Here is a 15385-nt window from a genome sequence, read left to right as displayed (position 1 = left end):
CTCTCCACCTCTATCCTATCCATCCCATTCATCATCTTATACGTCTCAATGAGATCTCCCCTCATTCTTCTAAACTCTAACGAGTACAAGCCTAGTTTATTCAGCCTCTCCTCATAGCTCAACCCCCTCAACTCCGGTATCAGCCTAGTAAACCTCCTCTGCACTCCTCCTCTGCAAAATACATAAGTTTTGCTGAAGTGTCATTAACCAACAGTAATTTTGCATTTCTATTCAGTCATTAGGACAGTATAAAAACCTATGGGAATTGGGGACAGAAGAAACATAATCCATCAGCCTTGTCCACTGCCCTAATGTCCCTTGAAAATATGTCCACATACATCAGGAGAGGACAGACTTAGGTGTGGCTGCAATGCCTTCCAGGGATCAATAGCCTACTGGCGCTCATGTGGAATTATATACGAAGAATGGTTTAGGTATGTAGGAAGAGGAGCAGGTTGTTTAGCCCCTCAATTTTAAAATTAACAATTGATCTTGCATCAAATGCCTTATGCAGAAGAGAGATCCATATGTTTACCATGGTTTGCATGTACAACATTTTCCTATCGTCACTCCTGAAAGGCCTCATTCCAATGTTTAAGCTGTGTTCTCTGGTTTTAGATTCAGAATTTGTTGAGTAAGTTAATGCATGGTTGCCAGTGCCACAGAACTCTACCCTACATGAAGCAGCACCTCCAGACAAGAAACAGAGTTACTGCCACAAAACGGTAGTGTGCCAGAGTGTTGGAACAAATTATAGTTCACAGAGATAAAGGAAAGTAGCAGAACCCCCATTGTTATGACAATTCTATTAACAACACTTTTGTCTTTGTAACCACATTCATAACAGTAAAACGCATTATCAAAGTAGGCAGGGCAATTTTGCACAATTGTAGTGAAACCTCTGTTTACCAAGCAAACATGTTTCTGAATAAGACAATACAAGGTGGAAGTGTGGCTCATTTCCTTCTCATGAAAGATGCTTTGGAATAGAGTACTTAAAAGTTAAAATAGGTTTTGAACAATCCATCATCTTGTCATAGAGTAAACAACAGGCTTTATTGTAATTGAGCGTGAGTTTCAACTGAATAGCTCACTCTTTTCATGGTGGCTGCCTTTGAAATATGGTACAATCATAATATCCAGCAGAATGTGTTATTTAAAACTGGTCAAAATCATGCAAATTGTAGCATAAGAGGCTCTGCAGTTTAACTCACCAGGGCTGGTGCCAGCTCTTCAACTAGTGTTATCAGCTTTTCCCATTATTCTTTCATTCCTTATTCCATTCCTTTCTTAAATGATATAGTTCCTGCCACAATAGCTAATTGCAATAAAACATTCTATCATTTAATAATCTTCTATGTAAAAGATCTTCTAACTTCTCTCTTACTCTTCTCATTACTATTTTGTGTTCAAATCCCATTGTTAATGATTTGACAACCAGTGGGTGCCATTTTTCACTGCCCTCTCTACATCATTCCTAATTTTGAAAAATTAAATTAAAAGTATTTGTCAGGTTCATGGTGCTTTTACTGATTGGAAAAAAAATCACACATCACATCACCTTGTGATGAAAAAAGCACAGTAGTGCACTCATCTACTAAGCTGCTGGACTACAGTGACAGGACTCCTGCAATTTCCCACACAGAAAGTTCCTAATTCTCAGGAGATTGTGAGGAGCAAGTGCATTTTCCACCAAGAATGAGGCCTGTTACATGACTGCATGCCTCACCCCCATCACTTCAGTCAGGAGTGTGGACAGCAGAGAAAGCAAGAATGAGGCAAGTGCTTTGCATCGCTACCTAGTTTTACGACAACTGCACGCTGATTGCATGTGGGATGTTTGTAAGATGGTCTGTTTATATCAATTTCGAAGACTATTAAAAATCAAAGTTCTGCATGACATTTATGCTTAGTACTTCCAGCGGGTGGCATAGTGGCACAGTGGTTAGCACTGCTGCCTTACAGCACCAGGGATCCAGGTTCGATTCCCAGTTTGGGTTACTGCCTGCGTGGTGTCTACATGCTCTCTCTGGGTTTCCTTTGGATGCTCCGGGTTCCTCCCACAGGAAAGACATGCTGGTTAGGTGCAACGGCCATGCTAAATTCTCCTTCGGTGTACCTGAACAGGTGGCAGAGTGTGACAGCTAGAGGATTTTCATAATAACTTCAATGCAGTATTAATGGAAACCTACTTGTGACTAATAATAAATGAACTAAACTTTAAAGTCCGGCCATTCACGACTTCCTCTCTTCCACAAATTCATGCAAAAGTCCTTGTACACCAGATCGCTCAATGCAGGCCCAACAGTTCAACCATCCACGGATTTAAACATCACAAATAGAAGCCAAATTTAGAAATTGCTGAAAGAAGAAACAAAAACCTAAACCTAAATGAAGTTTAAAAAAAACCTGAAGGTGTCCATGACACATTTCCAGCAGTAGAAAAATTGTTGCCTACCGCTGTCTGCATGTGGGTGTTTATTGTTGCTGCAATTTAATTCCTGATCACAGTCCACCACACACACTCAAGTGAAGCACTGCAAGTGTGACAAATTTTACAAGGTTCTTGTTTTATTGTTTTTATTAAACATTTTCTCCAGTAAATTACATAGTTTTTACTGCCTTTGATCCTTCATATATGTCAAATGTTAGGATGGCTGGAACCTAATTGACTCCCAATGAAAATTTGTTTGCGAGTATTCATGGGAACATAACCCCCCTCTGCAAACAGTGGGGACTTTACTGTACTTTAGGATAGCATTTAAATAGAATTCATAAGTTTACGTTTTTTTAAAATGCACCTTTTATTCTTCTAGCTTGCATAGATGATAACAAAGGGCTACTACATTTAAACACAGAAATTGTGTACAGCACTATTCAATTTCTTAATTGAATAGTGCAGTACACACAACTGTACTGTTTTTCTTCAACCAATATTTAGCTAAATACCAAGTAAAGGCTAAATAGGCACACACCATTAATTACAACCACAAACATCACACACTTACAGAACATAAACATGTGCATAGTCTATACATAAACTCACCTCAGGGAAACTCATCATATTTACCAAGATAAGTTGAGGTGACTTCAGGGAAATTTGTCCTAGGTGATTTAGTGGAAACTTTCCTTTGTCAGTGGTAACTGTTATATGATCCAGAGCACCTAAAAAAATATGATTCCAGAACATGGTGATAGCATTTAGCAAACAAGATCAAGTAAATGTAAAGTGGAGCATTGTTGGATAACATTTCTATAGTAATAGATGTACTTGTTTAAATTGAATGTTCATGGATCACAAATGGTCTTCCCTGTATTCAACTTAGAATTATTCCCATACTTTTATCCTACTTATAGGTCATAGAACATAGGTCCTGAGAGACAATCTCCTGTAAATTATAGAAATTCAGTTCAATTTTATCTCTTAACAAATTGCCTAGCAGCAATACACAGTTAAAATTATATGTCAAATGCAATTGATGACGGATGGCATGCTACGGCTCACTGACTGCTTGCGACACATTTTATGTTCTGAAACTACAAAACAGCTATTTTGGAAATAGGCAGAAAACAATGGAGACAAACTCAAAACAGCTAGTTCTATGATTCTGCTATTTTCTATCTTGTGTTCAGAAAAAAGTTTCTTTTACAATATAAGAAAGTTTCAAGCTGCTGGATAATTGTGCCTTCTGGGCTGCTGTCAACATAGATCAATGATATAACTGGGTAAATCCCAAAACTTCACACCATGGCATCAATGCACAATAGAAACATGGTGCTGTTTCTGGTTACTGATATCATTATCAAAATGAGTCCAATGTATAACAATCACTGATGAATTGGTTTCTTCAAGTAGCCATGTTAGAGAATGCTATTGGATAATGGAACATAATCTAATAAATTCAAGTGAGAAGATACTTCTTTCTGATGTTTGATCTTGTAACGTTAAGTTTTCATGGTTTGAATTTTCAGAAAGTTTTCAGAAGGGAAAAAGAACTGGATATTTGATGTAAATTTATCTGATTTAACAGTCCCGTCTTGACATGACTGAAATAAATTTTGGTTTAATATCAAAAGTTTTAGAAGTTTGATTCTGATAATAAAGGAAGCGGAATTAACAATTTATTCTGTCATCGCTACAATCCTTTTCATTTACAGTAAACATAGACAGAAATATTGGTGTCATGTAACTCCAGATGTAAAACCTCATATTTGATCCTAAAAGAACTCTGGTATCTGAAAACTGTTCCATTTCAAATAAATCAAGGGCTCAGCATCTATTCACATGCTGGCTCTGTACTTTATTTTCTTGTTTTGCAGTCTACTCACATACAGCTAATATCTTATAGTCTCATGGTCTAAAGAACTGTACAGTATTATTGAGGTTTATTGAATATATCTCAGAATTCAGAACACAGAAAATAATTGCTGAATGGTTTATTATTTACCAGACAGTGTGGCAATTCCAAATATCAAAATTTCAACTCTATTTGTTAAAATAAGCAAGACAATATTGAATGATGCTGGAATCCTAATATTTTGTTCCTACTATTCCACATGCCACAAACTCTGATGCACTTAAATTGTTGGCAGAAACATTGAAAAGAGACATGAATTTTACTACTGGCAGCTAATTCTCACAAATTTGGAAGTTCAATAGCATCAGTATTTGTTTCTTAATTTGAAAGCTTCATGTCAACACTTAATCAACTAAGGTGAAAAAACAGCTCCTTAAATACTAGAACTAGACTCTTTGCAGTTTCCTAGATATGTGGAACTTTTTTTTTGCCTTGGGATGCTGTTACCTGTCAGCCTATATGGAAAACCATCTGCAAACACTTCTGTTAGACAGTTTTGACATGTGCCTCCTACAAAAACCATTTTCAGGAAGCTATTAACAAAAATGGATTCTTCCTGGTCAAGACCATGGTAGAAAGGGGCTCTGGAAGGTCAGACAAAAGTGACCAAAGTATAATATAACATACCCAAAGCATAGTTATGTGCAAAGCATGTGCATTTTATAGTGAAGTGTGGAATATCAAAACTTCGGAAGCTGGAATGTAGGATAACTGATGCCATTTGCTTTCTTAAAGTGATATTTAGATTTTTTTTAAATTGGTATACAATTAAAAATAATTGAGCATTAAACGTCCTATGTAATTGTCCAACGAAAATCTCCACAGCACTTTCCTGCAAAATTTTAAATTCCGATTACTGAAATAAGCAATTAGGAAATAGTTTATAATTTTCAAAAGCCTATTATCAAGTTGAAGATGGCATTCTCTTTTTATTTAACATCTCTCTTTTGAGAACAGAAAGTAAAATTGTACTTCTTATGGTATTGTGAAAAGATAATAATTATAGATATCTTCAAATTCAGTTGCAATATTCTCAAAGTGAAAATGGAATACTGAATTTTTGATATAGAAACATGGTCTTCAGACAATAATTTCTAGAAGCTATTAGGGTTTTACACCACACACAGATCTTTTAAATATAAAGTTTGGCTAATCACCCATCTTGACTTTTTAGTTTCCAGAATGCAGAGAAAGAACTAATGAAATTTAGTCTGCGGTACATTTCAGCAAATCCAGGGACACTTAATTCAGGTACTTGACTACAAAAATAGTGTCACACCACCAAAAGAACGGTCTCACAAATACACAGCAGTGGAAATGAAGGTCAATTTTGCCAAACAAAACGAGTGATTACGTGTGCAGCAATTTAGGTATTGGATAAATTGTGGGGAGCCAAATCAGCCTGTGGGACAATTAACAAAAATACATAAAATGGAGGTCAACTTACTGTTCTGTATAATGACTCTGCAATTTTGATGAGAAGAGACAATCTGATCACATTGTAATATGGACTGGTAGTCCCTCCAGTTCCAGCCAATAAGCCAGTATGAATAAGCCCAAAAGCACAGTATAATTAAACGTGCATTATTTCCAAAGCCTCTAGGTTTTTAACATGTTATGTTTTTAAGAGTAGGATCAAAAATACGCTTCATATCCATCAAGATTACCTGGTGAGGTTCATATATTTAGATTCTTCCCATCACCATTTTTGAGGTTCTCTATGATTTCCACCAGTGTTTGTTTTAATTCAAAGCCAAATGCAGCTTAATATTCCACTGTCGTGTTATGCGGACTATTGATGGTTACATGTGTGGCATTTTTTTAAAAGGTGCTGGTTAATGTCATGTAGGAAGTGGTCAGTGGCAAAAGCAAAATTCTGGGTGACCTGTAATAGTACACGTGCTATGATACTGGCAAATCATACTATAAAAAAAACCCAGCTCCAGCCAACAAACCCACATGAATAAACCTATATGCACAGTGTAATTAAATGTGCATTATTTCTAAAGCCTCTAGGTTTTTAACATGTTATATTTTTTAGAGTAGGATCAATAATTCATATTTTAAAATACACTTTACTCCCATCCATTGACTCTGTCTACATTTCCCACTGCCTCGGCAAAGCAGCCAGTATAATTAAAGACCCCATGCACCCTGGATATTCTCTCTTCCACATTCTTCCATAGTGAAAAAGACACAAAAGTCTGAGGTCACGTACCAACCAACTCAAGAACAGCTTCTTTCCTGCTGCTGTCAGACTTCTGAATGGACCTACCTTGCAATAAGTTGATCTTTCTCTACACCCTAGCTATGATTGTAACACTACATTCTGCACTCTCTCGTTTCCTTCTCTATGAACAGTATACTCTGTTTGTATGGCACGCAAGAAACAATACTTTTCACTGTGTGCTAATATATGTGACAATCATAAATCAAATCAAAATTTACATTCATCAACCTTACCTGGTGAGGTTCTTATATTTAGATTCTTTCCATAATCATCTTTGAGGTTGTCTATGATTTCCAACATTTCTTGTTTTAATTCATTGAGGTCAATGATGTCTTCTACTAAAGCAGCGTTGATGTTCACTCGAGGTCCTGGTTGTCCTTTAGATTTTACTGCAAGTTACAATCTATAGTTCAGGCACGTTATTCTGCACGTATCAATAAACTATAAGCTAATGTGAGTTTAGCACACAGTAACTCGCCACTGGGAGCTCATCTGCAAATAGCTGAAACCATTTGAATTGACATAGATTTACCTGCCTCAAGCTATTATATTGATGCAGGGTCATTTTATGTTTAGACTGGAAAAACTCTGTAATTAAGACTACTGCCTTTTACTTCAATATTCTATATACCAAATTAAGTACTTTTTTTTGTTTGCCGTCTGCTCTTTGTATACAGTGCTGTAATGCTGCTCATCTCAAATATTCTACTAAAATCTTCATTAATTTTTTTTCTGGGCAAATGTTCAGATTTGATAACTACCTTAGAATTACATTTCAGTGGTGATATTTGCATCATGCTGGCCATGTAACCAACAGATATCTTTAGTAATCATTTGGAAAGGACCTGTAAACATTTCCACCCCACAAACTAGCAAGGATATATACTGAATTAAGAGATGGATACTATACACACTTGTATCCCACAAAATAAGTTCCCAGATGACAGGATTTCAAGCCCAAATTAAGACCAAATTTAAGATTACATTTTGAACCAATATTTTAACCATTCCGGCTGAATTACAAAAACCATAAACAAAACTGAGCCGGGCGACTTTCTCTAATAGTATTACAAACGTAATTGCAAAGGCAAATGATTTTAAGAATAATGAGTACACACCTTTTCCATTTCTACATAGTTTATATTGTAAAAACGGGAGAAGTAAGAAGGAAGGGTGGTTACCTTTGGTCTTCTTCGTTGCTAGTAGTCGGCTTAGGGATATATGTAGGGCCCCACACTGCTTGCAGTTGTCCAGGAACACAGCTGCAGATCCCACCCGGCTCTCCACTGCTGATCGCATGAGAAGCGGTCGGAATTTGTACAGCATAGGTCCTAGCTGGTACATCTGTCTCAGTACAATCGACATTGTGCAGGAAACTGCTTTTAATTGTTACCTAGAGTATAAGAGAAAGGCATTTTCAGGGTTGAGGCAAAGTTCAAAAAAGACCGATGCAAGACAGAGAAGCTTTCAGCAGCTTGCTAACATGGTTTAAATTTTCATTTTGCTCACTCGCTTTAGTTTTCCCAGGCCTGTCAGTGAGTTGCCTATCTATTCCCAATGTTGCAAGGCAGACATTTCCTTCAACATCTTCCAACATTCAAAATAAAACTAATTTTATTTCAGGTTTTTTTCATTAAGGGTTTTACACGTGGCCTAAAATAGCCGATTCCAACTCAATGTAGTATTCAATGACATACAGCCTCAGAAAAGTACTGCCAATCAATTATTAAACGCATCTTAAATGCTCAGTGTAACACCAGCTGATACCTTGTGCATAGCCGAGGCTTTAAAACCTAGCTATCAAAGCTTGGTGCATAGATGTTATCGGGAAAGGGAAGGTACTGAAGTGTGGCAAAAATATCATGCCAATCCAAACAATTTGCATTAATCTCCAACAATTAAGGTAGGCCTTGAAATTCTATTCAATTTTTGGTTGAGTTTAATGCTGATTAAGTTGACTAGTGTCACTGCTGGAAAATAGAAACCGTTATACTTTAAAACCCACTGAACCACTTTCCAGTTCAGGTATAACACAGACCAGATGCACAATGAAGTTCATTCTGCTCCATCCTTGCAATGCACCTTAAATCAATTTTCACAACAGCATGCCAGCTACAGGGGTGTGAATGTTTCCAATTTTCACACAAACCATCCCGGTGGCCTCTGAATGAGTCTGCTAATTAGTGCTCTATTTCGAGCAGCTTTGTGCTTTCAATTTATTCCCGTTTAGAACTGGATTCAAGCAGACTAAACTGATTTTGTGTAGGATTATAACGGAAAGGGGAATCACTTCACTGCACGGCTGGGCTAGATTCAAATGCAAGTCCCACAGATCAAAGAACGGGTTTAAACTCAACATCCTAAAATAGACTGAATATCAATAACACTCAAAGTCATAGTCATGATGATTTCACCTCGTTATGGGAGGAAAAATTACAATGGCTCAGTGAATATTAATTGTAAATATCAGTCAGCAGTACTCTGGCTCTTGAGAACGGTGACTGAATATATCATTTCCTAAATCCTATGAACAGAGTTCTAAATGTAATAATGCATCACAAACTATTAGTATTGCCCTCTTAAGCCAGTCAAATCAACCCAGAGTGAGAACCTCAATCAATTATCTAAAGTGCATATTTGCTGTGTTAATACTTACCTGAGAAAATTATTAATAACATTTATAATAGAGACCTTTTATTTAATGGTATTTTAACAGCTAGGAATGGTGCCACTGTCTAAAATTACAAGCACCTAAGGCGCATTCTACTGAAGGCAGACAAGTTACAGAATTGAATGCTAATTTCCAGTATACTTGTGGTAGGCAACTCAAAATTATAATACCTTTAATTTAAACATCAAGGTGTTCTAAAGGCAGAGAGGGCAGAAAAACAAACCCAAAAGGATAAAACCTTCCCTCAAAACTAAAGCCATTAGAAAAACAGAAGCGGTGATTTTGTAGCAGCAATTTTATTCTGACCCTGCTTCAGCTCACATGTGGTTTGATGAGGGCATCTGAAGCCCTCCCCAGCCCCCACATATAGATTACTATTTTGTAATGACTCCCAAAGCATTTATACAAAACATGGCATTTCCGGGTAACAGTGGAACAAGACTGCGGTCATATTTGTAATGCAAGTCTAAAATTAAAATCTCAGCTGACTCCAGAACAAAGGGGCTTGAAATCCCCCCCCCCACCCCCCGTTACCTAGTCACATGAGGGCACTTCCTAATTTCAGGTGTGACTTTTAACTGACATTTACTGTGAGATTAGTAGTGGGGCTCAAAAAGCCAGTTGTGATGGTTTCACAAGCAGGAGAAGGAGTTAAGAAGTGTAAATGGACCACAGGAGTTGGCCTGATGTTTTCAGAGCTAGAGAAGACGAGATGTTGCAAAGTTGGCAAGCAAAACACACATGTCAACAGCGATAGGAGAAATCTGGTTGGTGATCAAGAATCAACACTGAGCTGACTTCAGCTGCACAGCATCAGCTTGTTCTTTGGATTCTCTTGGTTTAGTGAATTAAACTGACAAGACATTATAAAAATTAAGGTGTTTTCCAAATGATGAACTATTATCCTTCCATCCCATTATCTGATAGGTAAGTATCATATCCTTTGAACAGAGATCGGGGAAAGCAAATGATTTAAATAGTAACCATTCACAGCAGCATTTTAATAATGCTTGCAAAGGTCTTTGAAGGAATTAAGCCTAGATGTGCCACAAAATTTCAAAATTAATACTGGATAGAATTATGATCTCAGGACTCATTCAATTCATAGAATCCCTATAGTGCAGAAGGAGGCCATTCAGCCCATCAAGCCTACAGCGACAACAATCTCACTTAGGCCCTATCCCTGTAACCTCATGTATTTACCCTGCTAATGCCCTGACAAATGGTCAATCCATCTACCCTGCACATATTTGCACTGTGGGAGGAAACTGGAGCAGCAGAGGAAACCCATGCAGACATGGGGAGAAAGTGCAAACTCCACACAGTCACCCAAGGCCAGAATTGAACCCGGGTCCCTGGTTTTGTGAGGCAGCAGTGCTAACCACTGTGCCACAGTGCCGCCCTGAATTGTTTCATAACGTAAATGGAAATATGGAATGAGATGCTTAATGCGTATTTCTCTGTACAGCTGTGGTCTTCTATTAATAATTATGCCACTCATCTGGACTGTTGTTATATTGCAGTTTAGAGGAGAGGCTTGGCTCTGCTTTGAACACAAACATTACACTTAAACTAGCAATTTATCATTTAAAAATCCCAGGAAATATGAGGCTATATATCACCCACTCCTACTCGGAGCTTGCCTACTAAAGGAAAATGGTGAAGATGCTGGCAATCGGAAATGAAAACAAAATGCTGAGAATGTTTGGCAGGTCAGACAGCATCAATGGAGAAACAAACAGAGTTCTGACAAAAGGTTATTGACCCTGAAACATTAGGCCGGATTTTTCAGCCCATCTTGTTGGTGGGAACTTCCAGTCCTGCTGAAGGTGACCCCCAAGGCAGGTTCCCCAGCGGCAGGATGAGTGAGTACACAAAATATCGTAGACAGTGGCAAGACCGAAAGGTCTGCTGGTGACTGGCGGCCAACGGCGAACTGCATCCGCCATCAGAAAGGGGGGGGGGGGGGGACTCCGCCCATTAACTCTGTTTTTCTCTCCACAGATGCTGCTGAACCTGCTGCGTATTTCCAGCACGTTCTGTTTTTGTCATAGGAAATTGCCTGTTGGGTGGGTGAGCAGCATTTTGTCAGAATTGTATGGGCCATCATTGTCAATTGTCAATTCAAGACTATAAACAGTTTGGCAAGATTTTCTGATGGTTCTGGAGTTTTTTTTTGGTGTATTCAAACTGCAGCAGGAAAACGGGGAGTAAACAATTCTGAGTTCATTTTAGATCGAGAAAGCTAATTCACAGGCAATTCTAAAATCGGCAAAATTTCCAGTGACTTTAGAATGCAGAAAGAGAGAACCTGACAATTAACTTCTGTGCAAAAAAGAAGTCTGACCAAATGCCTAACTCTTTTAACCAAAACTGTGAAAGAAATGACATGCACAACAGTCTACTATGTCTCAAAGGATCAGGTACTGTGGAACCTGCTTCCTGATGTCTAGCTTGGCATCATATGAAGCCTTAATGTGCTACTAACTCATAATACTCTCCACGATATCAAATGTTCAGCATATACTGCATTTATCAATTATGAATATTAACTACATACTGTATGGAACAAAATATATCACTCAACTGAGAATCTGGTGAAAAAAAATGTCTTTATAGCTCAACTGGATAACCCCAAAGGGTTATCCAGTAGCCACATGCCAGGTATTTATTGCTCTGGATCTGGCTACTAGAAGCTGTTCAACAGGGATCTCGGGTGACTCTTCTGGGAAAAATAAACCAATTTATAGTCACATCCCTCAACATTAGGTCATGGAGCTTAGCACGTAGGAAAATGTATCCCAGCAGACTGGAAGTGTTATTGTAGTGAGTGAGTTTAAACACTATGGCCCAGATTTTTACTACGATAGAAGAGCTCTCCATTATGGCGAAAATAGTAGAAATGCCCAAAATCCTGTATCGTCCCTAAATGCAGCACTTCCCATTTTGATGGGGCAGAATTGGGGGTGGTTGATAGGGGCAGCTGGCCATTTAAATCATCAGCTGCCTCCACTACGATGGGAATTTGGTAGGTCAGGGGTCTAAAACCCAGTGTGAAGATTAGACCAAGTAAGAGCAGGTTAGGGTAGCACGGTGCCACAATGATTAGCATTGCTGCCTTACAGTACCAGGGACCCGGGTTCAATTCCAGCCTTGAGTGACTGTCTGTGTGGAGTTTGCACATTCTCCCCATGTCTGCGTGGGTTTCCTCCGGGTGCTCCAGTTTTCTCCCAAAGATGTTCAGGTTAAGTGGATTGCCCAGGCTAAATTGCCCCTTAGTGATCAAAGATGTTTAGGTTGAATGGATTAGCCACGGTAAATGAGCAGGATTACGGGGATAGGGAGGGGGATAGGGCCTAGTTAAGGTGCTCTTTTGGACTGTCAGTGCAGCAGCAATGGGCTGAATGGCCTTGTTCTGCACTGTAGAGATTCTATAGGTTCTGGAGCCCCAAAGTAGTCCTTTCACCCAGCCCCTCCCCACACTTGGTATCCTCGCTGTACTTCTCAGGACTTCTATGCAGCCCATCCCCCTGCACTGAAAATCCAACATCTGGACCACCATTTTCAAAGTGCAGGTTCTGTGCACCCAACCAGGAGCAAAAATCTGGGCCTACATAAGCAATAATGACAAAAAAAACCTGCTTTGAAGACCCACTTCAAATTTGATATTAACACATTTGAATAAAAGCATCTCACACAGATCACTCCCCAATCAATAGAAGCTTCCTTTTAACCTTTGCAACCTGATTTTAACTTACTATAATATACAAAATTACATGCAAAGTTTTACCTGAAAATCCTTTCTAAATGTCTTCAAATACAGAAGCAATCATGTATAGAGTGCTTCAGAAACAAATGAGATGCACATTTTAATGTTTTCTTCCCTTTATTCATAATGGTTTATTCAAATCATCTCATGTACTTTTCTAACTATTTTTGTCATACAGCCTCCAATATGGTTGGATTTTTAATATTATTTCTGAGCACATGGGCTGTGTAAAAGTATTTATAAGTAAAACACCAAACAAGAGAAGAATGGCACAATTGTCGGGCATCGGTATTAAGGATTTAAGGCTCATTAACAATCTTAATTCCCAATGAAATCTGTAATTACTGTATTCGTGCAGCTGCATGTTTAACCCTTTCTTCCTGAAACTAAATTCTCAAAGGCAGCCACCATTATTGTTTGGAACTTACTCATTATTCCTAGTCATTAACAATTAGAATTTATTCAGTAATCCCATTCTGGAAGCAGATCTTTTACATCTCTGGGTCTAACATTACTCTGCAATTTCCGCCTGCAAGTTAATGCATGAGAGGTGGCTTGACTGATGAATATAGCTTTGTAATTTTGTTCCCCAATATGTAATCAGTATTCTTTCAAATGTACAATTAGGTACAGTTGTAAAAATACCATGTCCCGGACAAAGTTAGACAATTTCTTCCAGCAGATTTTTTAAAAATTTATCTCGTCTCCTGTAATTCACATTTTTTTCTCCTTTAATGCATCATCGCTCTGCTCTTCCCAAGCTGGGATGCAATGGGAGACCTGCTTTTCTGCTGGATTCGGCCATTGGCAGAAGGTAGTTCATTCACAGAAGCTGTCACAGTATTCCTGAGAGAATATTCTAGGCTCCAGTCATCACCTGGCAATGTTGTGGCTGCAAGGGAGAACTGGTTGTGTTGTGAATTCACATCTTACCATTCTGTGTCACTGTGATAAGGGAACTCTGACTAACCAATACTGCAGGTTTTGAAAATGAAAGTTACCAAAGTCCTAGGGAACCCACGGTTGCTCTCATCCTTTTTGACAGAGAGAGAGAGAGCATTGACTGCAGGTAATTTAACCTGAGGGTCAGTATACCTCAGGTGAGGGGCAATGTTGAGAGCGCATGAATAACCTCAGCCAGTACGGGAAGTGAACCCACGTTGTTGGCATCGCTCCACATCAGAAACCAGCCATCCAGCCAACTGAGCTAACCCACCCAGATTTTAATACTCCTGTGAAACACTTTGAATGTTTTATTATGTTAAGGTGCTATATAAATGCAAGTTGTTGTTGCTTGCTTTAACACAAGTCAAGCAATGCCACATACTGCAAAAATTCTGGAGTACTTAAAATAATTTAATAAATTATTTCAAAGCACTTCCAAGTGTGATCTTGGTGTTCGGAATAGGATGCATTTTGTTTCCAAGAGTAAAACTATGGATTAATTAAAGGGTTAATACAAGGGAAATAATGCATTATGGACATCACTATGACTGCTTACGTGCATGTCTCAAACCACAAAATGACCTTGCTATGCCAAAGAGGACAACAGCTGAATGTGTATCCAGAAACAACGTACTTTATACATCCTTGCCTTAATTTTCCACAGACTCACTGACAGCAAGTATGGATAGGAAAATTGGATCTCAACTTATTGCCCAACATTTCCAAGGGAGACAAAGCCACTGTAACACATGCATGAAAGGCCCTGTTCAAATAGTATAATTAGGGAAATGAGGTCCCACACTGAATTGTGGGAGTTCAGATGACATGCATTATAGAGCAATTGGCCTAATCAGCTTTGGATATCTCTTACAGCAAGGCCGTTGTTGTTGTTAGAGTGTTTTGAAGTCTAGTGCATTGACAGCAAACATTTCTTTGAATATTCTGTATAGCTTTTCTTCCTCTACATGTTGCCTGTTTGGTGAAAAGCAACAATTAGCCAACACACATTGGAGTTCAGTTTATTGCTGTTACAGGTCAAGTTGCAGTTTACAATGTTGGGAATCTCTACTGATGTTACCACAGGGCTGAATGAACTGCATGAAGAGGGGCACAAATCTTCAGATCAATTATACCTCATGCAACATGTTTTTTCTTTGGTAACACCCAAGGATCCAAGTTTACAGACTATGCTATTCCTAAATGGATACATCAGGTATATTGGTCGTAGGCACCACCACTCCATAGCCAAGACATTGGTTTAGCTAAGCACTGTGCTACAAGCTATTTTATTAACAACTATAACGATTGATCACTCTTCCCATATTACAAGGGCTATGACTCCATTAAGCTTCTGTGCCATAGTACCTTTCCAGGCCACTGCAGGGACATTTGGCTAATAAACCCATCTGCTG

At 38.5% G+C, this 15385-nt stretch overlaps 1 protein-coding gene across 2 annotated transcripts in view; it reads right to left on the bottom strand.

Moving 5' to 3' along the window:
* Nucleotides 1-15385, bottom strand: part of mrrf (mitochondrial ribosome recycling factor) — a 42838-nt gene that overhangs the window by 19673 nt on the left and 7780 nt on the right. For both annotated transcript variants that reach the window (XM_080212156.1, XM_080212157.1), the window contains exons 2-4: nt 7770-7981; nt 6822-6977; nt 3047-3165 (exon numbers count right to left, since the gene is read on the bottom strand). In XM_080212156.1, coding sequence (XP_080068282.1) covers nt 3047-3165; nt 6822-6977; nt 7770-7953 — 459 coding nt within the window. In that variant the 5' untranslated portion in view covers nt 7954-7981. The remainder of the gene's footprint in view (nt 1-3046; nt 3166-6821; nt 6978-7769; nt 7982-15385) is intronic.

Source organism: Carcharhinus amblyrhynchos, chromosome 25 (genome assembly GCF_965287045.1).
Source record: "Carcharhinus amblyrhynchos chromosome 25, sCarAmb.v2.hapA, whole genome shotgun sequence".
Classification (NCBI taxonomy): Eukaryota; Metazoa; Chordata; class Chondrichthyes; order Carcharhiniformes; family Carcharhinidae; genus Carcharhinus; species Carcharhinus amblyrhynchos.
Note: the sequence above shows the minus strand (reverse complement) of the source record. Positions and strands in the feature narration are given on the sequence as shown.